Source organism: Zootoca vivipara, chromosome 15, assembly GCF_963506605.1.
Source record: "Zootoca vivipara chromosome 15, rZooViv1.1, whole genome shotgun sequence".
NCBI classification, from domain to species: domain Eukaryota; kingdom Metazoa; phylum Chordata; class Lepidosauria; order Squamata; family Lacertidae; genus Zootoca; species Zootoca vivipara.
Window position 1 is genome coordinate 29,590,021 of NC_083290.1, and position 20,901 is coordinate 29,610,921.

The window sequence follows — 20,901 nt, forward strand, 5'->3', positions numbered from 1 at the left end:
TTAAACTACTGAATGCAAGGAACTGTTGTGGAAAGTTTCTCCAAACAGCACATAGTACTCCTGATTTAATTTCAAACCCAAACCATCACACACAGCTCCCAAGGTAAAACAGTACTTATCAAATAGGTGTGCACACCCCTTAGCTGTGTTAATGAAAGCAAATAATAGTTTGGATGTGTCTCTTCCCCCCACCCCATATCACTTGTTTCAACTAGACCATCTGGCTCCAGCGCCTCTATGAAGTGTGACTCACTCCCGCAAGCCTGAGGTTTTGTGTCCTAGAGTACCTCAAGTGCAGACTTCAGAGTCAGAAAGATATAGTTTCCCTCCTGAATACCAAGAAAACAGGCTTTATTTATTTAACACGTTTCACCTTTCCTAGGGTAGTTTTCTACAAAACACACACACAACACCAAGAACAGAGTAAAGCAGTGCTAGGACCACTCACAGCAAAATTGGGGGGCAGGGGAAGCACAGAGTGTTCAATACCAATAAAATCAAAAGGGCATTTGCCTGTTGTCTAGGAGAGAGCAGTGGAGAGAGCAGTGAAGGTGCTAGGGGAGTCAGGAGAGAATAAAAGTACTGTAACACCACAGCTGAAAAGTGGAAATGCCCTTTCTCAGAGCCATGTACCTCACATCAGCTGAGGGAGGCAGCCAGAGGAAGGCTTCTGAGAGATATCTTTGTACATTCCCTGGCTGATGTGAGAGGAGAGGTTCCTGCAAGTACCCAAGTCCCAAGCCATGCAGGGCTTTAAAGCGAACACGAGCACTTTGATTTGTTCTCGGAAATAGACCAGAAGCCCGTGGAACTCTTGAAGCACTGGCAAGTTGCATCCCCGTTTCATAGCCTATCAACTAGATTCTGAACTAGCTAGTCTTCAAAGGGCAGCCCCACATACAACACACTGCAGCAGTCTAACATGGAAGTTACCAGAGCACGGATAACTGTAGCCATTCTCTCTCTTTCTCTCTGGGAGCATGCAATCCTTAAATTGGTGAAAGACACTCTGTGCCAATGAGATTCTTGGGCCTCTAGTAAAAGAGGTGGATTGGAATCACCCAGACTCCAAACAAATTACTTTGACAGGACAGCCAACCATCCCACAAGATGCTGAACACCATGTCTCTGGACAGATAAACCAAGCACTCCATCACATCTTCTAAGATGGCCCTTATTCAGTTGTTTTGAGTGTCATCTGCAGACTGATGGAGCCAAAACCCAAAATTCATCCCACAGTTTCATGTACTGTAGATGGTGAGAAGCCCAGTGGAAAAGATGGAGCTCTGTGGGACCCAATGTCATAGATGTCATGGGATTGAGCAGAAGTCCCCCACTACCACCATCATCACCACCTTCTGGAATTGGGCTCCTTTAGAAGTAGAAGCACTAAACACTAAACCCCTGACTCTCCAACTCAGTGAGCCTCCCTAGAAGATCTTCTTCTTCTTTGGCGATCACTCGTAACAGAGTAAGATTGTCTTCCATAAACACGGTTTTAACAATGAGTCCCTAGACCATGGTTAGTGGTACTATAGGTGACCTGAGAGACCCAGGAGAATTAGAAGCATTTTTCTGTAACATTTCTATGCCACTTGGTATAGAAGGCATTTGCACATATTCCCCCATTGCACTCCCCTGTTCTCCCAGTGCAGGCCGTCCTTCCGGGTGACCTGAACAGTTTCTGCAGTAGCAGCACTCTCAATCAGCAGCACTTGTCAGAAATGGGAGAGCTTCATTGCCAGGCTGCTCTGGATGTTATGCTTTAGACATTTCATTCTATCTGGCAGCTTGTGTTCTTCAGCCATGTTTGTCAACATAGCTCACAGTATCAGTACTGCCATCAGCACTCTTTCACAAGGCCTTGAACATACCAGACAAACACATAATGCTACCTTCTACCAAGTCAGATGATTGGTTCATTCAGCCCAGTTTTGTCTGACTGGCAAGAACTCTCCAAGGTCTCAGGCAATCTTTGCAGCCCTGTTACTTGGGAGTGCTTTCAAATGAAGATGCTAGGGGTGAACTTGGACCCTTCAGCATGCAAAGTCACATTATATCTATGGAGTTTTTCCCCAACTGGGAGCGGGAGCAGCCGTGGGGGGAGTATTTGCTTTGAGCTCTTTGCTCAAGACAGAGTATCTTTGTGGAATACAAGAAAAGCCATTTCTTCAGGGCCAGTGACTTTCTCCGATTAACTAGCACACTGCTTAAATCAGGCAAAGTGTTAATTGGTGGGATCAACTCCACTGAGACTTACAGCCCTCCAAGGAAGTTGTGTGGGTGCCACTAGAGTCTGTATCTGTGTTGTTCATGGTGTTGTTCTTCTCTTTATTGGAGCAAATTTACCCATCATTTTATGTATTCTCACCAAGTCAAAAAATGTACAAAGATCAAAGGTGTTGGTCTTCAGCTACTGGGGCAAGACACACTGGTGGGTGAGGGATATCCACATCCCCCATTGTTACTGTCCCTTTTCTTTAAGTGAAAGTGAAAAATGGGGGGGGGGGGAGAGTGCTGAGAAGCAGTCAAAGTGAAACACTTATTGCAGGAGGTTATAAGTGGGTCTCAGACCACAAAAGGAGGCTAACAACAAACCTCAAAACAGATTTCCAGCTCAGCCATCATGATAACGCAGGTGGACAGATCCATCTTCTTCCCCCATACCCTCACTGCTGCTTGTGCTCTCTCTGCTCCCACCCCCCACCCCATGTAAAAGGCTTGCCTAGGCAAACACAATTGTGATTATGTTTTCCACCAGCCCCTGAGTTAAAGCAATGAGGACAGAATGGGGTATTTTTCATTATGTAGTGAGAACACAAACGTGAGCTCAGCCCTTCAATTTAGAATACTCTGAATGGAAGATGGTCAGTGCTGTCTTTTTTATTTCATTATTGTTCATTATTGTTTAGACAGGAAACTTAAAATGGATAACTATGTGAAATGAACAGTATTTCTCTCTGGGTGGGGGGGGTGCACATATGTTCATATTTATTGGTTGAGCAACTGCACAAATCTACAGCATTGACATACTGGAGAGTATAAGGAATTGTACAGCCTCACTGTGACAGAAATTCACATTTTAGTGGTTGAAGGAAGGGCCATAGGAAAGACTGGCATTCCAAAGCCCTTGCCCACACATCCCTAGGGGCAGCGTGGGAAGAGAACCACACCCACAAAGTCTGAGGAAACTCTTCTGGGTGTGTTGCTGTGGATACACATTTGCATCCAGTTTAGCTGTTAAAATGAGACCAGCAGGTACAGAAGTGGGGTGAGCTTGTCTCCCTGTCTGCTGCCCAAGAGTCGCTGAGCTGAACTTGCACCATGACCTGTAAAGCAAACATAAAGCAGGAGAACAGCCCAAACAAGGCAAGCCAGGCGTCTCCCCTGCCCCCACCCCGATTTACCCTCAGCTGCTAATACAGACAACAAGGGCTCCATTGCTGCAGGCCTCCTCCACCCTATTTTCCTTTCTCTCTGTAGATAACCAAAATGTCACTCGGGCACAAGTAGGTCATCATTTTAGAGGTGGTCAGTGGACTGGAGAAGTCTGTCGCAACAACGTTCAAGGAAATAAAAGGAGAAGAAGAGGACTTCCTGGAGAGGCAATAAATCACCCAAATAAGGGGGGGGGAGAGATAAGAAGAACCATGCAGGGAGAGCTGAAGTGAAGAAACACACTTAGCACTATGTGAGCATCTACTGTAGGAGAAGGAAAAGGGCAGTTTGGGCAGCTGAAGACATGGTGATGTTTTTTATTGACTGGGTTTCCAATTCCCCTGAATGGAGCAGTGGTTACTGTTGCTAAGAAAGGAGCATTTGATTACACAGGGAGGGGAGAACTTGAACCATACCCTAGAATAGAAGAAGAGCAGCTAACCACTACCAAGAGGGATGGAGGCAGCCAGAACCCCTGCAGGAGCTACAGCATGCTGCCATTGCACATGAGCAAGGTTTTTTTTTGTCAGTGGAGTGGACCCCAGCCGCGAGCAAGCCACAACAGGCCCCATTAGAAACAGAGCTGATTTTCCATGCTCTTTAGCCAAAGTGGGAGCCTGGCACAAGGCTAGTGCTTTTAAGGGAAGCTGTCAAACATTCCATTTGAGGTTTGCAAGGAAAAGGGTTATAGACTGAGTAGGAATCTTTACCCCCAATGCAGAATACCCAATGCTAGAGTATCTCCAACTGATGGCAGCCAAACCTCTGCTTGAAAACCTCCAATGAGGCAGAGCCTACCCTGTGGTCATTATTTCCACTGTTCCAACTTTCATCAGCAAGAGGTTTCCCTAAACGTTCAACTGTAACAACTTCAGTCCCTTACATCTACACCTACCCGGGAGGGCGGGAGGAGAGCAGAGAACAATTGTCTATCTCAATATAAGGCAGCTTCCAGTATTCCTATCTGATGGTTCAGTTCATAGTCAATAAAATTCCATAAAATGTCAATGAATAAGGGAGTAATAAAATAACAAAAAATACAGACTTATGCCATCCATTTGACCAGCCAATGTACAAAATCATTTGAGTGCATAATTTGGGCATGGCCATCTTCATCCTCCTCCTCTGAGTGCATCACAATTTACCTATAACTTTCTGAAAGAGTGGCCCAGACACAAAACACAGTTCTCTAGAAGAGGTTGAATTAGAGCATAATAAAGTAGAACTGTTACTTCCTGTGACTTGAAAATAATGGTTTTATTAATGCAGCCTATAAATCATGGTAGCCTTTTCTGCAGTCATATCACAGTGATGGCTCATGTTCAACTACAATCCCAAAATCCTTTTCACGTGCTAAGTAACCCCCATGCTATACCCGTGTGTCTTATTTTTCTTACAGCCTAAATGCAGAATGTGGCATTTTTCTCTGCTGAGTTTCATGTTGCTTCAGCTCTGTTTTCTGTTCTATCAAGGTAATTCTAAATGTTATACCCCTCTTCAGAGGCCTTAGCTATAGCAGTCCCTCCCCATTTTGTGTCATCCACAAAACAGAAAGACTCGGAAGATTTACTCCACACCTTCATCAAAGTCACTGATATAAAAGTTGGAAGATAATCAAGACCACAGCAGATGTCTGCAGCATTCCACTCAAAACCTCCCTCTGGTAGGATGAGGAACCACTGGTGAGCATTTAGAGTATGGTTGTCCAAACAGCTGTGAATCCACCTGTCCAGGATGCTTAGCGCTGCAAGCCAGGCCTTTTAGCCACTTGCTTGGAAGCAGTTCTCATCACAGAAGAGTTAAAAATATTAGTTCTAGTTTCATGGAGATCCCCAACAAACAAACAAACACACACACACATCGTGAAGGCAAGTGGGCTAGTAAACTCTTTAGCTTTGTTTTCAAGGTCAGTCTTGGGGCAGAGCGTACAGACAAACAACTACAATGCACTGTAAAGCACATCTCTCTTTACATGAAGCAGAACAGAGTCTTTAATAAGGGGGGTGGGAATAGATGAACACTCACTTTGCTTTGTTCCTCAGCTCTGAGCAGCTCTCCTGGGCCTCTTAATCCCAGGCACTGGTTGTTGTTCCTGAACTACAACAGTATCCATTTCAGACCATAAGCCTATCTAAGCTTCCGGGAAGCCTCCCTGTGGATCTGTTCCAGCACGCTCCACTTTTGTTCCACAAGCCTGGGAAGCAGTCACAGCCCGTGACAAGCAGTGCACCCACTGCCATATCAAATCCCACCTTTGTCCTAAACAAAGCTGCTCCCTTTCTAAACTGCAACCCATTGGTGTAGCTTGCTTGACCCTCAAGCAAGCTTGTATGAAAAATGATGCCTCTATACAACATCAAGCACCACTGTGAGGCATCTGCATCAGACCTGGGTAGATGAGAAATGTGCTTTAGGAAATATAGACAAGCAAAATTCTGCAATGTGAGTAGGCAAAGGCTTTTTGAGCATGTTTCGAGCGCTACAAGCTGCCTTGGGACCAACGTCTTTGTACTTTTGCCACCAACTGCAGGGTGTGCAAATGCAGACAACCATCTACGGGTCAGCACAGATGCAGCACCAAGACAGCTGAACTTTCCACTAACGTTTGCAGCAGTTGTAGTTCCACACAAATATATAAATATGTGAGCACACATGCACACACAACGGTGGTATCTGAAGCACTCCAGAAGCCAAGGGAAGTTTTCAGATTCTTAACACTTAAGCAATGCCTCTTCAGTTCTGTGATCTGTATTGCATAAATCACAACGTGAAATACAGCTGCAGCTTCAGTTTCCAGAGCTCAGACAAGTGCCACTCGGAGGTTATGGAAAGTTCATGAGCACCGACTGGCAATTTGGCGGCAGCACTTGCGCTACATTTATTAGGACAGGACAGTCTCCTAAGCCTTCACACCCTGCAGCTCTGATCCCTCCCTGGACTCTTAGTTAGCCCACCACCCCCTGACCCCTATTGCCTTTTCACTGTTCTTAAGCCAGCAGAAGCAACTCTGTTCTTGGAGAAGGGGGCGAAGGTCCCTGGTTGCCAGTACAGTTTCAAAGTTATGGCAGAGTCATTCTCTTGCCTCAACCTCCGTGTGGCTGACCTGCTTTGTTTTTCTTTTCTCTCCCTGACAGGAACAGGGTATGTTTGTTGCCTTGGCAAAAGCTGCAACACATTTACTTTGCTTTGCACACAGATTTCCTGCCTCGTTGGCATTTGTTCTGGATGGTCAAGACTCTCCCCTGCTCTGTGACCTGCCATCTTTCTATGCCTTTATCTCACTCTAAGGACACTCCTAGGGCTGCCAACCAGTTAGGGGGTCCTTTGGTCTGTTTTGGTCTGTTTAACAGATTCAGAAAAAATTCAAAGGTTGCAAATGTACGTATTGAAAAAAGCTTTGGTGAACAGGTATTGAGGAATGGAAGGAGACAACCTCTCTGCTGCAAAATCACTTTGACCCAAGCCAAACACAGTGGCAGCAGACTGGGGCAACATGATGCAGGATGCCACTAAGAGCTTCTCCAAATAACCTACCGTATTAATTGAGCATCCATCCCAGTTTGCTGCCACAAAGCTTACAAAGGTTATATTCAATCTGGTCTTCATTGTGTATTCCTTCTGACTTGTCATCAGGAAGTTCATTCTTCTCTTACCCCAGTTTGTTTGCAAGGTGCTTACCATATCCACCTTCCCATCAGTTCACTCCACATTTTTCAATTCATTTACCCATCACTTTCCTAACCACAAAAGGTCTGTTTCTTTTTAAAGTGGATTTATTGAGCTAGGATAGAGCACTTTAATCCACTTTAATAAACCTACATTTCACAGTATTCCTTGAATTCCTCCTAGAAAATGTTGACAATCCTAAGATACCCCTAGTGAATATATTTAGCATGCACAGGGGAGGGCAGAAAGGAGTACTCAAAACTTCAGCTTGCGCTCTTACCAACCCAAAGCCACGTCTTGTCAGCTATTTTTTATTGTGGCTGCAGTCTCCAAAGCTGTACCAACCCGCACTAGGAGTAACACAATTAGGGAGAATGTGCAGGTAAAGGAATTGGCATTCCCTGGTGCCATCACATTTAACTTGTTTCAATGCAAAAAGAGATCTTACACAAGTAACCACTCACTGTTAGAATGCTACCGTATCTTTTTTAGTTATGTTTGTTAATTTTAAAGAACCAACTCTAATTAACACTGGATGCAACCCTGGATGACTTCAAAAACAAGGCTCAGAGATGTGGATAGTGCAGGACAGGAATAAGGAAGCAGTGGCTCTCCAGGCATTGTTGGACTCCAACTCTCCTTTTCCCCATCTGACATAGCTAATGGTCAGGGATGATGGAAGATAGAGTCCAACAACATCTGAAGTGTCAAAGGATTCCTATGCCTGGTGTAGGAGATGCAAGTTTAAAAAGGTATACTGACAGTGGAGCAAATTACTCTGTAGACTGGCACTAAGCAAATAAGATCTAGATAACTACACAATCCATTTTCCACTCTGAAAAACAAGAGTCTCCTTAGAAATCATATCCAAAATCTCAACGTATGCACACCATACATTCCTTGGGCAAACCTACGTCAATGCAGCCACTGACAGGCAGCTACCATCACCTTAAGCTGCCAGTGCTTTTATTATGAAAAGAAATCCACAGCAGTTACCCTGAAAGGCAAATTGATGCAGAATGGAAAGAAAACCCACTGCTGAAATATCATCCATCAATGCTGGTGCAGGGAGCAAAATACCAGGACCTCTGTGGTTTGCTTGCTGGCAGATCCTTCAAGAGTGCCAAGTTTTGGCATGATGTTCACATCATCAGTGAACCAGAGCCAGTTTTAATCTGGGATTTAAATACTAAATGACTGCAATTAACTGAAACATCTTGAGATACCAATGCTACAATCTTATTCCCGCTTCCCTGGGAGTAGGCCCCATTGAATTCAATAGGACTTCAGAGTAGATGTTAATTAGGAATACTAACAAAAATTATTAAAAGAGAAGAAATCAGAGTGTGGTGGTGTCTGTCTGCCAAGTACAAAAATCTACTGCCCAGAAGTTACATACAGATAAAGCATGAAGCTGCCTTTTACCATGTCAACATGAGCTACAATAGCCTTGACTTCAATGCGAGATGCCCTCATCAAGAGAGAAGCCTCAGTAATAGTTGTGAATGGCCAAAGGCTAGACACACAAGTCCAGCACAATGGCACCCAGAAGACAGCTACTAGGAAGGGCCATAGCTCAGGGACAGAGCATCTGCTTTGCATGCAAAAGGTCCTAGGTTCAATCTCCAGGTAGGGCTGAGAAAGATCGTAGTCGGTAACCCTGGAGAGTAGCTGCCAGTCAATGTAGACAATACTGAGTTAGCTGGACCAATAGTTTGACTCTGTATAAGGCTGTGTTCCTCCTGTCATGCTAAAATATATTCTTTGGTTTTAGTAGTCATTCTGGGAGGAGAACTACACACTATCCTCTCAGAGCACGTTACCAAATTCATGGGGGCCGGGAGAGACCACATTTGGAAGTCAGAGTCAAATCAGGAAACGGGGGCTTAACTATCTGAATCTTGAGGCCTAGCTGTGGAAGCGATGGGATAACAGCAGAGTTTGCTGAGGAGATTGGATAGGCATTGAATTAAACACTACTACCTTCATGAGCGGGACGCGGGTGGCGTTGTGGGTTAAACCACAGAGCCTAGGGCTTGCCGATCAGAAGGTCAGCGGTTCGAATCCCCACGATGGGGTGAGCTCCCGTTGCTTGGTCCCAGCTCCTGCCAACCTAGCAGTTCGAAAGCACATCAAAGTGCAAGTAGATAAATAGGGGAAGGTAAACGGCGTTTCCGTGTGCTGCTCTGTTTCTCCAGAAGCAGCTTTGTCATGCTGGCCACATGAACTGGAAGCTGTACGCCAGCTCCCTCGGCCAATAACGCGAGATGAGCGTCGCAACTCCAGAGTCGGTCACGACTGGACCTAATGGTCAGGGGTCCCTTTACCCTTTCCCTTCATGAGCATGATGTTGGGAATCTTGCATTTGTCTTAACTTTGGTAGCTTCATTCTCTCTCTCTCTCTCTCTCTCTCTCTCTCTCTCTCTCTCTCTCTCAAAAAAAAAAAGAACACACAAATTAGTTACATTTCTGGAAGTGTCTTAATCTTCCATTCTTCTGCAAAGCTTAGGCTGCTGCAGGGCCAAGCCTAGCCAGCCTCTTCTGAGGCAAATATGACACTAGAAGCAGCAAAGAACAAGCAACTTGCCTGCTTTAGTGCATGAGTGCTGGAGGTACCAATTTTGGCAGGGTATTTACAAACTCTGCATTATTGTGCTGGCTCTACTGGTTTGTCTTCTCTAGATGCTTGAAACACAGAGATTTTCTGGGTAGGATGTTTTTTAATAAAAAATGGAGTGCTACTCTGTGTACACAGTTGTCATTATGAGGACTATTCCATCTCACTGGCCAAGACAATTTTGCAATTTAAGTAGATCTCACCATCACTCCAGCATATCTATGTTGCCTCACAGCTGGGAAAGACGCAATCCACTTTCTTTAACCACCCTTCATAATCTTGGAGCCCAGTTTTAATCAGTTTATAACCTCAACAGAGATTTTCCCCTCCCAAGCTTATTAGTCTCTCCTCCACAAACTTCATAGCAACACTCAGATAAGCAAAACACTTGACATATGAGGTGTGTGAATGTCCAGCCCTGCATTGGCCAACAATTAACTACATACCAGCTCAGGACGCGCTACCTTGCCTTCTGCGATGTCAGACTGGAATTTCACAGTTAACCAAAACTGACAACCAAGCACTTCCAAAGCAAAGAAAGGTCACTATGTCAGATTCTCGGCCAGTATGCTACTGCAGGCTCAATCACATAAAACACAAGCACTGTTCAACCCCAGATTCTAAAGGGAAATTTTGGTGTATGGCAAACAGGCAACGAGGTACTGTTCATCAAGTTCCTGCCTTTCCTATCAACATTCACTATACTTTTTTTTTTAAGAAAAGAGACTGTTCAAAGCAGATTGAACACCGATTATCTGTGTTATCCCTATAACAATCCTATGAATTGTTTCCCATTCCGTCATGGAAACTGTGCCATTGCTTTCTGGAAAGCATGGTATGCTATCAGCCTTCTCCCTAACTTTCAGGCATTGTTGCAGCAACAAATTCATCCCCATGCCTTCCCAGCTCTAACTTTCAGGCATTGTTGCAGCAGCAAATTCATCCCCATGCCTTCCCAGCTCCATGAAATGAAATGGAGTATCCTGGAAGAGGGCCTGTCTGGAGGTGAACTGTGAACAGGAAGACCCTGTTAGAAACACTGCAATATTTTAATTCCCACATGGGAATTAACAGGCACCCTAGGAACTTGCTTGGCCAACCTGACAAAGTCACTCAAAAGACACAGTTAAAAGCCACACTTTCTTGGATGTACTGTATGTGGACAGACTTCAGTAGTTGTCATTTATACATGCAAAAAGAGAGCGGGCACTGCTACTATGTGTTCTTTCCTTCAGTGTAGCATTGGCACAAACTAACCTAGACATTTTGCAAGAAGGATGCGAAGATACCCTCTGCTGCAGATAAGAGCATCCACCATGCTCTTGCCCTCTTTTAACAAACTATTTTAAACCCTCCCTGCCCAACTCTTATGTTTTAACATTATGCAAAATGAAGAGTTATGTGGTACTCAAAAGGTAGATTAAAATGTCTTGAATGGTTTTTTTACTGAGACCAAATAAAAATCAGACAATACCATTCCAGTTGGGGGGGGGGGCAAGTTTCCAAAGTTAGCACCATCCTCCTTTTGCATGCCCAATAAGACCGACACATAACATTTTCAAGAGACAATAAAATAATGTGACAAAACTGATAATAGAATTGATTCAGAAGCAAAGAGAACATGCCCATCTCTTCAGACAGGGCCAATTGACAGACATCATGGGAGAGAGGGGACACACAAAGCAAAGGAGGGCTTGGAAAACATTATTATATATATAGAAACAGCGCAACTTGTTTCATCTAAAGCTTTAGCCCTGCTTTCACTTTTACAGTTGTTTCAGCTTTGCTACAGTAACTTGTCAGTGGCCACCCTGAATGCTGTTCATAGGAATAAGGTGCCATACAAATTTTTAATAAATATTGAAAGAGACATACTGTACCGAAGAAACTTTGAGAGATTTAGAAGAAAAAAGAGTCCTTCTTTAACCAGGCCTTTGGCTGATTGACATCCAATGCCCTTTTAAAATGTGTTGGGGAGGAGAGGGATTATTGGATTGTTCTTGTTTTTAGTATGTTTTGTGTTTTTATATTGTGATTTTATGTTGAGAACCACCCTGAGACCTGTGGGTATAGGGCGGTATACAAATTTAATCAATAATAATAATAATAATAATAATAATAATAATAATAATAGTACCATGCAGTGCCCCTAGGCCAAACAAGATCAGACAGACTGAAATGCCAAAGAGCAGTGTTGGGAACAGAGAACACTTTCATATTCTGTGATCTCCAGAAGCAGGTAATTCATATCACATCTGGCGCACGAATAAAAGGATGAGCTACAGCCTGTTAAGAGTGGCCCAAGAGTTGTCAGTAGAAGAAATATTATTGGTTGCATAGAGAGATTTTCTGTAGCCCAACAGCCTCCCTGTTACCTAACACACACACACACCAAAAGAGAGAATGATTCGCAGTCATTAGTAATTTTTAGAACAAGTGACTCATCTCCACGCAGAAGTCCCCAATACATACGTACTGAAAAGAGGGTACCACTGATGCTTGGGGCTTCTCCAAGCCTTTCTCTATAGAGCTGTGGCAGGTGGCTACACTTCAGGCTTTTCAGAAGTTCACTGGATGTAGGCTGGAATTTTATGTAAATTGAGTTCTGAATTTGTTTTGAATTTTATTATTCTGTTTTATTATTATTATTTTAATATTGATTTTATTTAGTCTTTCAATATGTATAAATAGCAAAACAGGGCTCCAGAAGCTTGGAAGTCCAATTTGCAAATGTGGAATTATATTACCTATAGATTCATAGTGATCTTCAGGTATGATCTTTAAAAAAACAAGTGATCCACAGAATATGGATTCGAGCAAAGCTTCACCACAGTTAACACAGATATTGAAAGCAATGGGCATTTAAGGGCATACATGCACTTCTCTTGTCCCCACCCAACATGAATGTGACCACAAGTCACTACAGTAATTCAATTTGTTTCTTAGAGCCATTTCCAGTCTTTTCCAACAATGACTCAAAAACCAGGGCACCTCAGAAATTTTGTGTCTTGTGGGTGGTGTACAGCCACAGCATGTAGGTCTCTGGAAACATCTGTGTCTGCCACCAGACACAGGGAGTCATGTGCATGCAGTATGCCAATTACCATTTTCCCTTCCAAAAGGGGTGCAACACAGAACACACTAGTCACAAAGTCAGTCAGCCAACTCTGATCCTCTTTCTGGCCTTTCTCCCACCCCAGCAGACAGTCACTGGAAAACAAGCTGCAGTACAAGCATCAAGAGAGGGAGGGATGAGCAAGTGCTGTTTGTTTATGAAGCAAACAAGTGAATTCTTCATAATGCGTTTTTGGCATTATCTAACCATGGAAAGAAATGCTGAACAAGATTTTGATCTACCTTAAATCTCAATATTGCAAAGAGCTCTCCAGCAACCATCTGATAAGAGCTTGAGAGAACACCAAAGCTCTGGTCTTGTTTCCTCAGATTTGATCATGTGGAGCTCTTTTCTTTGGGGAGGGTTAGGCAAGAGCTAGACCTTAATCCCCCCTCCCCCGACACACTTTCCGGTTTTTACAACCCTCACAAAGGAGGTGTTTTGAGACACACAAATGTCACCTGTCAACAGAACTGAGCTGGATGTGCTGAACATTTTATAGTGGTCCTTTGGCTGACTACACTAAAATACTTTTAGAAGTTAAGAGTTGTTTAGAGTCAGATAGCACAGTTAAATACATTTTGGCGATTAATGCATTCTTCTGCCTCTAAGGAGTGTCGAGGGAATCACAGAGTGAATACGCTGGCAACAGTTCTCTGCCTCTTTTCCACATCCTTCTTCATTCAACAGCAAACATATCAGGATTCTTTGAGAAACCACAAGCCCCAGGAGTACTGCTAGAAAAGGTGTCTTTCCAATAGATGTCAGACATATTTCACAAGATTCAATTGATAGAGGGGAGAGGGAGTCATAGTCCCTGTGCACTGTGAGTAAAGATCTGAACCAGAAAAAATGCCCAGACCAAGCTAGCACTATGCCATGATCAGGAGACAGCAGTCTCCTAGTATACATTGCCTTGTGTGGCAGAGGGAGGTACAGTATGTGCATGCGGAACAGCAAAAGAGTTGAACAAGGAAGGAGAACAGCCCTGAACATGACCCTTTTCATTTTCAGCATTCAGGCAAGTAACAAATCACAAATGCTCCCAACAACTAGCCCTTCCAAACATGCCATATAAGAAGTCCTGCAGATTCCCCAAAGAACAGACGCTTTTCCCCAACTCATCAAGTAGTAGTGCTTCGTTTGACGACGATGATGATGATGATGCATTTTGCCGATCTGACTACAAAGGATTTCAACAAACAGAATTGTGGTTGCTGTTCAACATCCTACACCTCAGACTCAGAAGTTAGGTCAGCCAGGAAGCCACATTTGCCAGAAGCCACCAAATGTGAAATGTCAGCAAAAAAAAAGCAGTTTCACTTTCCTAGTTAAAATATTGGTAAACTGGGAGGTAAACTTAGAGCAGCCTGGGAAAACAAGTGCAGATACCAATATTGAGGCCAGGGGGAGAGGTCTCTCAGTGGTAACTCTGGCAACTTGGCAAGTTAAGTTGCTTTCAGCTTACAGTGCAGCTTAAATTAAAATTGACTGGGGAGTGGGGTAGGGAAGAGTTAGACAACAAACAATCAACTTTTCAGGCAGGGATCGGCAAACTTTTTCAGCAGGGGGCCGGTCCACTGTCCCTCCGACCTTGTGGGGGGCCGGACTATATTTTTTGGGGGGGATGAATGAATTCCTATGCCCCACAAATAACCCAGTGATGCATTTTTAATAAAAGCACACGTTCTACTCATGTAAAAACACCAAGCAGGCCCCAGAAATAACCCAGAGATGCATTCTAATAAAAAGACACATTCTACTCATGTAAAAACACGCTGATTCCTGGACCGTCCGTGGGCCGAATTTAGAAGGCGATTGGGCCGGATCCGGCCCCTGGGCCTAGTTTGCCTACCCATGTTCTCATGCATGAGTGATGTGTGAGGAAAAGGCTACACTATCAGTAACACCTTCACCTTAGACTTGTCAGGATTGTCCCCAGCATATGACAAGGTAATTAGCCCTTGCAAGTTGAGCTTCCAGAAGGCAAAGGCAGGAAACCAAGAACTAACTATGGAGACTGTGAGTATGCATCTCAGACAAAGCCTACCTGGCCCTCCTGAGGACACAAGATGGAGGGATTGCAGCATTACTGAGAGAGCACTAGCATATTTGCCAAATGCAATGCGCTATTGATGCACATCAGGTTTCTGTACAAAATACTACCGGTATCTTGTATGCAAATACAGCTACACAGCATAATGTTGTGAGAGAGAATCACCAACAAAACTACAGCCAGAATAAATTAATGGATAAGGGCCCAAGCCTCGCCACAGTTGTGTAACAGACACCACACACATGGCACTGCCCAGTTATGGGGCAATTTCCAACTCCGTCTGCCTGCAGTGGCACTACTGGGTTGACAGTGCAGCAAATTCTACTCTGTAATTCAACAAGGCCACTAGAAGGATTTGTACACAACAGCCTAGTAGAGGGGTCATAGAGCATTTTCCCTCCTCCTTGTGCAACATCAGAATGTAAGAGAAATGAGGTGAAAGGACACAGGAAACAGAGAGGGAGGAACACAGTAAGATATCCTGCAGGTGTCCTGTTAATACCCCCAGAGAAGCAAGTCGGTTCCTGTCTAGCTGACAGCAGCATCCTTGCCATACACAAGAAGTTACCAGGATTTAAAATCAGCTCCTCTAAACCTAGCTTTGCATGCATGCATCAAAAGTTTATTTCACAGATAGTGGCATCTAAACATTGTCTCTGAAACCAAATAGCCTGCATTTTTCAAGTGAACAATGCTCTCTTACCACAATGTTCCATCACTGTGAATTTCAGCAAACAGATTTTCAAGGTTAGCAAGAACGCGGTAAATAAATGGACCATCTGCGCTTTTAAATGAAAGGGTCCATTTCAACAGTGTTTGTGGCCTTGTCCTTAGAAGGAAGCTTGCCAGCGTTAAGCTCAAAAGTATTTCTGACAGACAAGGAGACTGGAGACGGACTACTGGGAAAGCTGGAAGTCTCTACTGAGAAGCAAGGGGTCTTCCATAAAGAAAGGCAAGTAGGCAATAAAGTTACCCCTGTTAACAAGCAAGAACTTAAGGACTTGTATGAAGCAAGCCACAATGAGTCTCCCAGAATAAAAAAAAAACCAATGACAAGTTCTGTGAACCATGAAATGTTATTGGTCTAATACAACAGCTCCTCTCACCTATTTGCCCTTCCAAAATGATTCTCAGAGTTGTAAAACAGAAGCATGTTCCATATTTTTCAATGCTTGTGGCTTTACCAATTTTACTGAGAGTTCCATCCTCCAAGAGCTCTTAACAAACAGGACTCTTGGATTCTGCAGCTTCACCATAAGCAGACAGGGGAAAAACATGGGTAACCTCTACTGCAGTCAGATTTCCCCCCCCCAAAAAAAATGTCTCAATTACTATCACAAAAACTCTGTGAAACCTTTGGATATTGCCCCAGGGCTCCAGTTTTCCATGGATCTGTCTGTCCCTACCAAAGTCTACTTAAGTCAAGCCCCAGACAGAATTCCTGTTAACTAAAAAAACACTGGTCTGCTTTTCAATGGAGGCGGGTGGGGTGGGCATGGGGGGATTTCCCCACAACACTTTCCCACTTCAGTATTAGTGCCTTGCTTAACACTTCAGGCTTTCTGGTGGACTTTGTAAACAATCACTTATTTGTTTCTAAGCCTGTTTGCAGCCAGCCATCTCTGAATCACTACGGTGACTGCCTCCAATTGAGACCACAGAAAAACACAAGGACTGGATAAACCCCGCATGAGCAGACATCTGCTGGTCATGTACTCTGCTTGCTGGAGACAACAAAATGAACTTGAGGAACCTTTAGATGAAAAGGTTTCGAGAGGCACAAGGATCCTCTGCCCCTTCTTCAAAGTCTGCATTTCTTCTCTCACCTGCCCCCACACACCCACACATGTTTTGAGAGTACAGGTCAGATATTTGGCCTTCAAGAATTCACTTTGAACTCTTGATTGAATTACAAACTCGGGTCAGGCTAAATATTCTCAGAATGCAAGTTGCTCAAACTGATCAGAGACTCGACTTCCAAGGAACAGCAGTTCTTCTCCACCCACTGGCAGAAGTGAATCAACAGGTTCAAGAAGCATTTCAGATACATGCTAGTCAGTCTCTTGATCCAAGAAGCTATGAAAAAGTCTTTGCACAACTAAGACCCACTCTGAACAAAATAAGGTGGAGGAAATACAAATTTATTTTAAATTAGGATTTCTCGTGTCAGATGCAATGAGCTGAATCCATTCTCATAATGAACAGAGAGCTCTACTAGGTGCTTAAATCATAAAAAGGGGTTGGAGTGGCAATTCTCATCAATTCCTCCTTTCTCTTACAGTCCCCTAAAAAGCTGCTCCAGGGGATTCCGGAACAGCATGGGAAGTGATTCTGGGGGCTGGGGAAATAGAAGTTACTTCCTCCTGTCTCACCCACTTTCTAGCAAGAAGCCTCTTCTGGGTGCTGGTACCTTCTGCAAGTGGAAGGTGCCCTTGCATTAGCAAAGTGGCATGTTTTGATCCAATCCAGGAGCTCCTCAGTCAGTAAGTTTTTGTATTCAGGAATGGGCTCCAGATCGTAAGATATGCAGGGAAAACTCTCATAGAAGCAGGTTCTTCAAACTTCAGTTCCCATACTAAGCCTCTGTTATTCATTAACAGGGCTTTCACCCTGATATTTTCATAGACTTTAACATCAACCACTGTCAGTAATCCTGGTTGAGTCAGGCTTTTTAAATATGAATGTAACAATGGAGGATAGCTCTACCTGGGAAACTACCTGGAGTACATGCACCCATATGCTGTTGTTGGACTCCACTCTCATCATCCCAGCCAGCATGAGCCATGGTCAGGGGTAATGGGAGTTGTAGTCCAACAACTGGAGAGCCACGGGTAGGGAGAAAGCAGCAATTAAGCTCTGCAACAAACTGAACTGTAGCACCAGCAGCTGTGTGCCACCTCAGGTGTTGCACACCACAGCCATAGATGGACCCTGGGACTTCTTATATAGATCATAAACTCACCATCATATGACTACTGCTTTCTGCACAATGCAGAAACAAAATATCAGCACAAGTAACAGAGCTGATCTGGAAGCTCTGCTGGACTACCCTGCAGACAGAGATGAAGACTTTATTCCAGATTTCTGCAGAGCACTGCATTGCTGCCCTGGCACCAGATTAACAGTAGATGGGAGCAAGAAAAAAAGCAGGAGCACTGACTTATTCTCACCTGACTTATTCCAACAATAGGAGAATTTCTTATAACGTATATGTTGGTTAGTCAGACTTGCTGTCTAGCTGCATTCAGCAAGATTTGATGAACAAGCAGCTGCTTGGTACATCATCAGTCTAAAAGGCCCAGCAGCTAAGATGAAAACCCAAAATTCAGTTTCATGATCAGAGGATACAAGTAGTACCTGTGTTTGGTTCAATGTAGCATGTTGAAGACCAACTAATATGTTATGGCAAGTTTCATGGACAAGAGTCCACTTTATCAAATGCATAAAGTGTAGTCCTCAGTTGGCAGATATATATATATATATATTATAGGGGGAAGTAAAAGATAGAGTCAAAGATTGTAGTCCTTAAGCTTCAATGCCATTTAACAATTCAATTAGAAGTTACGTATGTGCAAAAAATAATAATCACAATGACCACTCATAGCACCAGTAACTGGTGATTAAGGAACAGACTACATGGCAGGAGACCAAAAAACAACAACCCAACAACCCCTTTTCTCCCACTATTGATCTCATCAAGTTGCTTTCTCCTCTTAGAACCAGAATTCTAAAGTATCATCAGACCAGCTGGTGACACCCTCCTCCCACCAGTCACCCGGGATCAACCATCACAAGCCAGACCACTCCGTTTCACATGCAGAATGATAATTGCCATCTCAGAAGATGCTTACAAGGCAAAAATCTTGAGATTACTCCTGCCAGGAGTCAGGCTTCATACTTAAGAGAAGGTGTAAGATTCCAAGGCTGCTGCCGCCAGATCAGACAGGAAATTCTGTCCTGCCCCAGACAGAAGTATCCTTGGAAAGTGACCAGCTTTGGTTTAGATTCTTGTCACATGGTGAATGAAATAATCTGGTCAGTTTCAGAATATTACACCTTGGACAGAGAAAATGCCAAATCAGATCCCAATTGATGGAAAGGGACCCTGCCACTATGAAGCCATCATCCAACCTGGCAAACGTAAGCAGCTAGCACAGGTACGCATTGCCAGCTAATGCACCAAAAGCATATGAAAGAAATTGACTAAAGAAAAAGGCACCAAGCTCTGCTAACAGGTGCCGGGCCTCACAAAAGGCAACACTCACTGCCCTTGCTCTTTTCAACAGCACAGAAGCATTCCAATCCTTCTTCACTGAATAAAAATTGGTCATGAGAAGCCTTAAAAGGTTCTGCTGTTTAAGCAAAATTTAAATGAAACAAAAATCTAAATGAAGTTTCTGAAGCATCTCCTAAAGACCACATAGCAGTGATACAAAGGTAAAACAGAAGGGACTAACCTCCCACAACACCCAACTATCTACACTATCAACAATGTAATCTGAGTGCTGAGTGATGCTTGCTCTCCTCTCCACAGACAGGTGCACACACACACACACACACACACACACACAGAGAGAGAGAGAGAGAGAGAGAGAGAGAGAGAGAGAGAGAGAGAGAGAGAGAGAGAGAGAGAGAGAGAGATTTTATTTATTAGTCGGAGATCAGCAGAGGCCCAGTGCAAACTGACAGCAAGACCGTGCCCGGCTTTCTGATGAACCTTAACAGTGCTGGAAAGCAAGGTGCTCTCAAAGTTACCACCGTGGCTACGTTGCATGGAGGCACCCAGGCTGCCTGCATCCGTAGCCATATGTGGCTGGTCCACAGCAGCGCCTGCCTGGACCACAGGCACTTCAGCGAGCCAGCAGGCAAAGGGAAGGAGCAGATTTGCTCTGGCAGGGAAAAGTGGTACTCTCGGGAGAAACCTCCCCTCTCTGGGAGCGCGGAAAGCGGGAGCACAAGCAGGGCAGCCTGGTTGTGGGGACCAAGTACTGGACGGGGAGGCGGCAACAGCATCCCTCACAGCAAGGAGGAAAGGGGCAAGACCACCTTCCCAAGCCAGTCTCCTGCAAGCCCAAGGAGCCCGTTGCAACGCCTCCGGGGATGCCCAGAGTCGCGCCACGCACATTCTCGGCGTGGCAGGGCTCGGAAGGCTCCCGCCGGCATTCTCAGGAGAAGAGAAGAGAGGAGGGGAGGGGAGAGGAGCCGGGGTGGCCGGTGCCGGGGTGGCGGTCTGGTCTCCCCTCTCGTTTTGTCGCTGCCGGGCACGAAGCAGACGCGACCCACCACCACCCCGCAAGGCCGCGGGGGCGGCGCGCTCCAGCCTCGGGGAGCGGAGCTGTCAGGCTACCGCGCGCCGAGCGGTGGAGGAGCGGGTCCGAGGCCCCTCAGAGTCGCGCCCGCCTCACCTTGACGCGCGTGACGAGGTGCGTGGCCAGCTTGACGACGGCGAAGTTGCCCTTGCCGATGGTGCGCTCGATTTCGTAGTAGCCGATGCGCGCGGGGCCCGGCGGCCGGGCCGCGGAGGGCGGCGGGGCCGGGGGAGGCAGGCGGGTCCCGGGCGCCGGGAGCGGGGGGCCCCCGGCGCTTCCACCGCCACCGCCGCCACCGGACGCTGCAGCCGCCGCCGCCATCTTGTTGTGAGGGAGCAGCCGCCCCTCCCCCCTCCTCCCGGGGCTGCGGCACCGCGTGAGCTCATCCGCACGGGGGCGGGGCCCCAGCCGCCGCCATGGCAACCGGCGGAGGAGGAGGAGGTGGTGGAGGAGGAGGAGCAGCGCGCGGGCCTAGCCGCGGCGGCTCTGACGCGAGAGAGACGTCAGCGCGCACGGCAGGCGGCCGGCGCGCGCGACGGCTACGGGGAGCGCGAAGGGACAAGCTGCCCGTTCGCTGTAGTTCCGGCGGCAGCTGCTGCTGTTGCTGCAGATCAGGCGTGCGGGAGACCACCAATGAAGTGGTCTCTTCCCCGCTGCACGAGGGCTGCCGGACACGAGGCGCGGCCCTTCGGACGTGCGA

The 20,901-nt window shown here is 45.5% G+C and overlaps 1 protein-coding gene across 2 annotated transcripts in view; it reads right to left on the reverse strand.

Moving 5' to 3' along the window:
* The window catches only part of SIK3 (SIK family kinase 3), a 94,533-nt gene extending 73,914 nt beyond the window's left edge, over positions 1 to 20,619 (reverse strand). For both annotated transcript variants that reach the window (XM_060268640.1, XM_035140145.2), the window contains exon 1: positions 20,298 to 20,619. In XM_060268640.1, coding sequence (XP_060124623.1) covers positions 20,298 to 20,522 — 225 coding nt within the window. In that variant the 5' untranslated portion in view covers positions 20,523 to 20,619. The remainder of the gene's footprint in view (positions 1 to 20,297) is intronic.
* Between the last annotated feature and the right edge of the window lie 282 nt (positions 20,620 to 20,901).